Source organism: Xenopus tropicalis, chromosome 7, assembly GCF_000004195.4.
Source record: "Xenopus tropicalis strain Nigerian chromosome 7, UCB_Xtro_10.0, whole genome shotgun sequence".
Classification (NCBI taxonomy): Eukaryota; Metazoa; Chordata; class Amphibia; order Anura; family Pipidae; genus Xenopus; species Xenopus tropicalis.
In genome coordinates, this window is record NC_030683.2 from 13,841,847 (window position 1) to 13,851,084 (window position 9,238).

At 44.2% G+C, this 9,238-nt stretch overlaps 1 protein-coding gene across 1 annotated transcript; it reads left to right on the forward strand.

Annotated features, from left to right (window-relative positions):
• Positions 1-4,271: 4,271 nt before the first annotated feature.
• On the forward strand, positions 4,272-8,990 carry dkk1 (dickkopf WNT signaling pathway inhibitor 1). Its single transcript, NM_001016283.2, has 4 exons — positions 4,272-4,627; positions 6,013-6,166; positions 7,260-7,412; positions 8,302-8,990. The coding sequence occupies exons 1-4, from the start codon at positions 4,418-4,420 to the stop codon at positions 8,556-8,558; spliced, it is 774 nt and encodes a 257-aa protein (NP_001016283.1). The 5' UTR covers positions 4,272-4,417; the 3' UTR covers positions 8,559-8,990.
• The last annotated feature ends 248 nt before the right edge of the window (positions 8,991-9,238 follow it).

The window sequence follows — 9,238 nt, forward strand, 5'->3', positions numbered from 1 at the left end:
CACTATGAATCTGCCCTGTGCTGACCCTATCTCCCTGCCCCGGATAAATAGGGTAATGGAAATTCCCCTGTTAAAACCAAAACTGCCCCCACTATTGGCCTAATAATGTGCATTAGAGTATTATCTGCCCTGGGTACCCCTGGAACTATAGCAGGGTGACTGTTACCCCAATGTTTCTATATATCTGTAACCTTGTTATGGGCTAAGGGGGCCCAGCCTGAAGGCCAGTTAGGGGGGGATTTGGGGTGAGTGCTTATTTGTGCCCTGGGTACCCCTGGAACTATAGCGGGGTGAGTGTTACCCCAATGTTTCTATATATCTGTAACCTTGTTATGGGCTAAGGGGGCCCAGCCTGAAGGCCAGTTAGGGGGGATTTGGGGTGAGTGCTTATTTGTGCCCTGGGTACCCCTGGAACTATAGCGGGGTGACTGTTACCCCAATGTTTCTATATATCTGTAACCTTGTTATGGGCTAAGGGGGCCCAGCCTGAAGGCCGGTTAGGGGGGATTTGGGGTGAGTGCTTATTTGTGCCCTGGGTACCCCTGGAACTATAGCAGGGTGACTGTTACCCCAATGTTTCCATATATCTGTAACCTTGTTATGGGCTAAGGGGGCCCAGCCTGAAGGCCAGTTAGGGGGGGATTTGGGGTGAGTGCTTATTTGTGCCCTGGGTACCCCTGGAACTATAGCAGGGTGACTGTTACCCCAATGTTTCTATATATCTGTAACCTTGTTATGGGCTAAGGGGGCCCAGCCTGAAGGCCAGTTAGGGGAGGATTTGGGGTGAGTGCTTATTTGTGCCCTGGGTACCCCTGGAACTATAGCAGGGTGACTGTTACCCCAATGTTTCTATATATCTGTAACCTTGTTATGGGCTAAGGGGGCCCAGCCTGAAGGCCAGTTAGGGGGGGATTTGGGGTGAGTGCTTATTTGTGCCCTGGGTACCCCTGGAACTATAGCAGGGTGGCTGTTACCCCAATGTTTCTACAAAAATGAAAACACCCAAATACATGAGACAGTTGAAGCTCTTGATTTCACTCTATGATTACCCCTCCCCTAATACAGTAATAGTACGTTGGAACTGAAAGATCAAACTGCATTTTTGTGCTTGTAATCTTGTGGAATTGTTTCTGGAATTGAGGGTTTCTGGCAACTAAAGAGTTAATGGCATTCCTTCACTAATGACTGGAACTTTTCATCACTCTGTACTTTCAAAGTATTAGTTATGGTCCAGGCATATTACTAATTCGACCACTAGGGGTCACACTGATGACATTCCAAGGCAGCTATAAATGAAGAGCCGCTGGGAAGGGAAGTATTCTGCCTAGAATATACTGACGGCTATATATATACTGTGTATTTATATATATATAAATATATATATACTATTTATTTATCATGACCTTCATTACATAAAAGCAGGCATGCTGGTTAAATTAACTGCATTATAACTGAACTCTATTGAATTTAATCTTATATATAAATATATTTCGAACCCTTTTTGCCACGGTGTATAGTTACATTGAATTGCTGGCCCACAGAGCTTACATTTTCCACCGGACATGTAATAAAACAGAGGCAGCACCTGAATCCTTGCTCTCATATATGAAAGTTTCTATATAATTCATTAATACAGGACCTTGTTGGGAACTACAATTCCCAGCATTCCCAGCCAGCAATCAGAGGTTCATTATTATGGGGCTAAGAGACATTTTCCCAGAGTTACTGGGTATCATGGGATAGGCTCCCACACCCAATACACAAATACTTGTTATGTTAAAAAGGGGTATTAACCATTTCAAGGTAGAGGTTTCTGCAGGGAAAACTGATACTAAAACAGCATTGATAAATGTAAAATAGTCATAGGCCCATTGTCATTAGTGCCCATGTGGGGGCTCATCTTTAAAGTCTCCATCACCCCCAACAGGTGACTGTTTCCCCCCAAAGGGGGCAATTTGAGACCCCCTGGCACAACAACTGATCTATCTATGAAGTCTCCCCCTGACCAATGCCCCCATACATGCACAGAGTGATCAATGCACCTGAGGAAGCAAGATGGCGGCCACAGTAATCACTTGGGCACTGAGTATTTATCACTGCAGCCAATCAAGATGCGAGGAGCTAATGACCAGCGGCCCATTATCACCATCTGATTGTGCCTGTGTCTGGGCTGAGGCCGTTAGAAGGGGGGGACACAGAAGCCCGACACCTTTTGTTCAGTGCAGCCACTAATTGATCTTGGCTAATATAATCAATATTTGATGATCCCGAATCCTTTTCTGCCCCAGACACCTTTTTTATTTGTTATGTGTCCGTACATTTACTTCATCTCTTGTTTTATTCTTCATATATATAGTGCTGCTCTATTCCTTTATAGAGATTATACACCATTCACACCAGTCTCTGCCCCAGTGCAGCTCCTATTATCACCATTTTATCATTCTGCTCCTATCTTGCCATGTCATCTTGTCATTTTGCCCTTCTACCACCATATTGCCCTATCAGTACCATCTTGCCCTGCTACCACCGTATTGCCCTATTGCTACCATCTTGTCGTACAGCTATTATCTTGTCCTACTGGCACCATATTGCCCTATCACTACTATCTTGCCATACTACCACCATATTGCCCTATCACTACCATCTTGCCCTACTACCACCATATTGCCCTATTACTACCATCTTGCCCTACTACCACCATATTGCCCTATCACTACTATCTTGCCATACTACCACCATATTTCCCTATCACTACCATCTTGCCCTACTACCACCATATTGCCCTATCACTACCATCTTGCCCTACTACCACCATATTGCCCTATCACTACCATCTTGCCCTACTACCACCATATTGCCCTATCACTACCATCTTGCCCTACTACCACCGTATTGCCCTATCACTACCATCTTGCCCTACTACCACCGTATTGCCCTATCACTACCATCTTGCCCTTCTACCACCATATTCCCCTATCACTACCATCTTGCCCTACTATCACCATATTGCCCTATCACTACCATCTTGTCCTACAGTTATCATCTTGCTCTACTGGCACCATATTGCCCTATTGCTGCCATCTTGCCCCACTACCACCATATTGCCCTATTGCTGCCATCTTGCCATACTACCACCATATTGCCCTATCACTACCATCTTGCCCTTCTACCACCATATTTCCCTATCACTACCATCTTGACCTTCTACCACCATATTTCCCTATCACTACCATCTTGCCCTACTACCACCATATTGCCCTATCACTACCATCTTGTCCTACAGTTATCATCTTGCTCTACTGGCACCATATTGCCCTATTGCTGCCATCTTGCCCCACTACCACAATATTGCCCTATGGCTACCATCTTGCCATACTACCACCATATTGCCCTATGGCTACCATCTTGCCATACTACCACCATATTGCCCTATGGCTACCATCTTGCCCTTCTACCACCATATTGCCCTATGGCTACCATCTTGCCCTTCTACCACCATATTGCCCTATGGCTACCATCTTGCCCTACTACCACCATATTGCCCTATCTCTACCATATATATTGCCTTCTTGTAGGTACCCTGCCCTCAACTCCTACTATACCCTATCTCCTCCTACTGACAACTGCAGCTCAGTGTGGCCCCCAGCAGCGCAACCTATTTGGGCCACCTAAAATGTCAAATTCAATAACCATGTACTGCCAAATATCTGCAGGGAGGGCCCCATGTATTCAGCACCCTACATGGCTACAGACCATTCCTTGGGCAACTTGTTATATACCAGTCCCTTTTGAATAAATCAGGTGAATCAAAGCAGTTTAAAAAGTTCATTTAATCCTAGGGGCCACATTTACCCCCAGTGCCTATAAGGGCCAGCAGTGTAACACAGGACAGGGGATCGATCCCAGTTACACACCCCAGTACCTGTAACCATATAAAATCACGATTACGCCGCTGATGCGATAATAGGATAAAATATGAAGGCTTTCCCTCATTTATCCTTATGGCTTGCGCAATCCCTTCTGCAGGAAGCCCTGTGTGATCTTGCAAAAGAAAAAAAAAAAGAATTAATTGATAATTACAATTATTGTGAAATCCCTGGCTGCCAGTCTGCCCTGTGATTTAAGCTTTGCCGGAGCGTCATAAATCCCAGGGCTTTGAAATCCCAATTCCTTGGCTTTTGTTGTTCTGAGCGGAGGGGCGTGTGCGCAAACAAACCCTGCGCTATAAATACCGCTGCGCCTCGGCGGCTTCTCCAGAACTGAGCACGGAGCGCAGCAGTCACAACCGGCGCTGCACCCAAGCCTTCAGCAGCACCCAAGCACCCTAGCCATCAGCAGCACCCAAGTCTTCAGCAGCACCCAAGGGACTTATCCCCGGAGGACTTATCCTGCCGTTATTGGTTACTGGGACAGAGGAATGGACGAGATGTTCCTGATGCTTCTTTTTGCCTTGGGGGGGTTTATCTTGGATGGGGCACTTGGCTTTGTCATGATGACCAACTCCAACTCCATCAAGAACGTCCCAGCGGCCCCGGCTGGGCAACCCATTGGCTACTACCCTGTCAGTGTCAGTCCGGACTCCTTATATGATATTGCCAACAAATACCAACCTTTGGATGCCTACCCGGTAAGTGGCCATAAAGCGTAAAGTCCGGCGTCAGATGCTTCTTGCCTCTTGGGTTGCAAGGATGGGGGTCCGAAACGTTGGGCTGGAAGGATGGGGGTCATTCTTATTCTTCTCATCAGGGAAATCAACTTTTATTCCTATGGGTATAGATACTGTAGGGCTCTGCATACAGTTTAGATGATGCGCCCGAAACGTTGTCAAATGCGTAATAGTTTGATACATTGTATAGCCTTTCCATTTCGCAATGTTTTTCAGAGCCTCTGGTTGTGTCTAACTGTCTTTACTATATTATCTATCTATATCTATCTATCTATCTATCTATCTATCTATCTATCTATCATCTATCTATCTATCTATCTATCTATCTATCTATCTATCATCTATCTATCTATCTATCTATCTATCTATCTATCCATATCTATCTATCTATCTATCTATCTATCTATCTATCTATCTATCTATCTATCTATCTATCTATCATCTATCTATCTATCTATCTATCTATCTATCTATCTATCTATCATCTATCCATATCTATCTATCTATCTATCATCTATCCATATCTATCTATCTATCTATCTATCTATCTATCTATCTATCTATCTATCTATCTATCTATCTATCTATCTATCTATCTATCTATCTATCTATCTATCTATCATCTATCTATCTATCTATCTATCATCTATCTATCATCTATCTATCATCTATCTATCTATCTCTGTCTATGAAAGAGTATAGTGTTACTGTTCCATCTCTACCTTGTTAAACAACTGTATTGAGCAGTGAGGGTGACAGTCGGAACTGACTGTTAGGAATATAGTTGACAGTTGGTGTTTAACCCTTACATGCTAGCTGGGGTGCAAGCCAGAAGGGGAAGGCTGCTCTAGTGATGCAAGGGCTGTCAGCTCAGCTGATTGGCTCATGTGTAGTGACAGAAAAGCATTCTGTGGTTTTTCCTACAGCATTCTGTCATCTCCTTCTATAATTTTGTGATTGCTCCTGATACTATTCTGTATAATCTTCTCCTTGTGTTTTTCATCTGTCATTGCCCATTATCATTCCATGTTTGCCTAAAATACTCTGTATTGGTTTGTGATTTCCATACTTTCATTCCCCTGTATCATTCTGTGATTGTTTCCCTTTATCATTCTGTCATTCCCCTGTTTTTTTTGGTCACACATTCTGTCATTTTCCTGTATTATTCTGTGATCTCCCCACAGTATACTGTTATTTTTTGAAAGCTTCATTTCCCCCACCTCTCATAGGGCTTTAGTTGCCCTTTATTGCCATATTTTGGATACACACCTGTGTTTGCACTGGAGCAATACATATCCTGATACCCCCCCACCCTAAAGTACCTGTTCCTCTTGTTTCCCCCCCAGCTCTACGGTTGCACAGAAGATGACGACTGTGCCCTGGATGAGTTCTGCCACAGTTCCAGAAATGGCAACTCCCTGGTCTGCTTGGCATGCCGGAAACGCCGCAAGCGCTGCCTGAGGGACGCAATGTGCTGCACCGGCAACTACTGTAGCAACGGTAAGGGGCTTTTGTTACCACTGTCATGGCCTTTGGGGTGGGGGGGGGGGGGGTAGGATGATGGTCTCAATACTTGATTCCGTGATATATTTCTTTCTATGGCACAAGTAATTTTATAGGTTCAAATCCCATCCCAAGGATTTATTTCTCCATTTACAGAACATTAAAATGTTATTCATTGGGACTAAGTAGACTCCGTTGTCCCATAATGACATTTTATAATTTATACTGTGATCCTGTGCCCAAGGGGAAGTTTTGCCTTAGTAGCTTTTTAATGATCACCTAGATGTTTATTGTTACTATAGTAACATAAACTAAAATAAACTTTTCAAAAATGCAAAAAAAAAAATAAGACCAACTGCAAATCTTTTCATGACCGTATGCGATTTGTACGGGTGACAGACACCTTTACTAGCAGTTAAAGGGTAACTAAATGATCCGGAGCAAAGCTCATCTGCCTAATTGTCTGCCACACTGACAACCCCCACATGTCATTAGTCTGTCTTGATGTACTTGCTGCTAAAGTACAAGGTGAAATTCCGACTTTAAGCCACTCCAGCAGCTGTCAAGTTCTGATCAAAGTCTTTTTTTTTTTTCCCTGAGCACAATTAGCCCACGTCATTACATAATGGCATTTGTTTATAAGCGACATGAAAAGAACCGCGAGGTGTACGCCGCCTCCATCTACCCTGACGTTGAAAGTAATGCCTCGCTAATTGACATCAAAAGCCCCCCCCCATTTCACGTCTACATGGCGTTGCCCCCTTAATTGATGACAATGTCAGGCAACATGAGGGTTTTCTCTTAAAACCAGTACAACCCAGAGGTTCCGATTAGCATTACAATCGGTAATGGCCCCCGGCCTGGGCAATTGTAGGTTAGCTTTGCCTGCCCTGCTGAGCATGTAGGTCGCCTATTGTTTGGGCGCTCTATGGGGCTCACTAGGGCATCACTAATTCCCACTGTCTCCTTGTCCTGCATCGTTTAAGGGGCTGCAGGTGATTGCATTATGTGAATAGGTATTGAAAGAGGTTCGGTGGCTCGGAGCGGGGGGCTTGCACTCATCTAAACTCATCTTTCCCCCCCCCTTTAGGAATATGTGTCCCCGTGGAGCAAGATCAAGAGCGCTTCCAGCAGCAGGGATACCTGGAGGAAACCATTCTGGAAAACTATAACGCCGATCACGCAACAATGGATACGCATTCAAAATTAACCACGTCCCCTTCGGGAATGCAGCCCTTTAAAGGTAAGCCTGTTGGCTGATACGCGGCTATAGAGTGCTGGGTCTGTAGAACGTGGTTATTATATGTGGGTTTAATGTCAGCAATGAGTATAGAAAGCATTTAGGGACCATGCAATAAATTCTGTGCGTAGGGTTGTCACTGGTATTATAAAGAAAAATGCACCCCTGTTATAAACCATTATAATGTTAGCACTTAGCCTTGTGCCTTTATATGGGCACAGAACCCCTCAGTGACTGCTAATATCCTTATCATTTATAGTATGGGGTACATTATCCCTTATAATACATGAGTGATACTCAGAGTTCCCTGTATAACTCAGCCTGCAGCCTTGTGCCTTTATATGGGGGGCACAGAACCCCTCAGGGACTGCTAATATCCTTATCATTTACAGTAGGGGGTACATTATCCCTTATAATACATGAGTGATACTCAGAGTTCCCTGTATAACTCAGCCTGCAGCCTTGTGCCTTTATATGGGCACAGAACCCCTCAGTGACTGCTAATATCCTTATCATTTACAGTAGGGGGTACATTATCCCTTATAATACATGAGTGATACTCAGAGTTCCCTGTATAATTCAGCCTTGTGCCTTGTGCCTTTATATGGGCACAGAACCCCTCAGTGACTGCTAATATCCTTATCATTTACAGTAGGGGGTACATTATCCCTTATAATACATGAGTGATACTCAGAGTTCCCTGTATAACTCAGCCTGCAGCCTTGTGCCTTTATATGGGCACAGAACCCCTCAGTGACTTCTAATATCCTTATCACTTATAGTAGGGGGTACATTATTCCCTATATTGGCTAGTATACAATATATCTTGGTATGGTGGCCCATTAATATCCATATAATCATGTCTAATATTTTTTTCTTTTCTGCCCAACAGGTCGTGATGGTGACGTCTGCCTCAGATCAACCGACTGCGCCCCAGGTCTATGCTGCGCCCGTCACTTCTGGTCGAAGATCTGCAAGCCGGTGCTTGAGGAAGGCCAAGTGTGCACCAAGCACAGGAGGAAAGGCTCCCACGGGCTGGAGATCTTCCAGCGTTGCCACTGCGGCGCCGGACTCTCCTGTCGGTTACAGAAGGGAGAGTTTACGACCGTCCCTAAGACCTCGAGACTTCACACTTGCCAGAGACACTAAGTGAGGCCTGCAGAGCCTGAAGGACCTTCTCTAAATTAAGCTAATAAGGACATTGGCCGCTAATAAGGACATTGGCCGCTAATAAGGACATTGGTCGCTCTGCCTTTGGGGGCGTATCAGTTTACATGAAGTGCTCTGGTCCCTCCCCCCCCCGAGCCCAGAGCTGCACAACTTGTTTCTTTTTTATAGGAACTTCTTATTAATTCCTAATTACAGTAAATTACTGTGTTGTAAATTGGTTAATAATGATGAACAGCTGTAAATATCTGTGTATAGAAAATGTACATGATCCTCTCTATTGTAACCGGCCGCCTTGTACATTCCGACTCGCTCTTCCCTGTTTATATATAAATATATCTATATAAATATTATGTAGATTTTAACGTCTAGTACGTCTGTATTTCTAATTGAAATAAAACATTTCCAAACCGATTTCTTTTTTGCACGTGGCAGTATTTGGACCTTGGGGATTTTACAATATAAGAACTTTATAGCTTAAATTTATTAGCGGTGGAAATATCTTATTTATTAAAGGGTAACTAAACCTCATGCTACACAAGAGGACCCCTGTGCAGCATGATTGGTGGCCACCATGCCGGTTGCATCACTTCCTTTCCCAGCCTCCATTGCTGGTTTCCAGTTTGCTTGTTCCTGGGCAGAGGTCCATAGCGGTCGGAGCT

What these genes read in the sequence shown, in the direction of transcription:
- dkk1 (NM_001016283.2), top strand. Translation starts at nt 4,418, where the DNA reads ATGGACGAGATGTTCCTGATGCTTCTTTTTGCCTTGGGGGGGTTTATC. An exon ending in AACCTTTGGATGCCTACCCG is followed by an intron (nt 4,628 to 6,012) that starts GTAAGTGGCCAT and finishes TTTCCCCCCCAG; the next exon opens with CTCTACGGTTGCACAGAAGA. An exon ending in GGGAATGCAGCCCTTTAAAG is followed by an intron (nt 7,413 to 8,301) that starts GTAAGCCTGTTG and finishes TCTGCCCAACAG; the next exon opens with GTCGTGATGGTGACGTCTGC.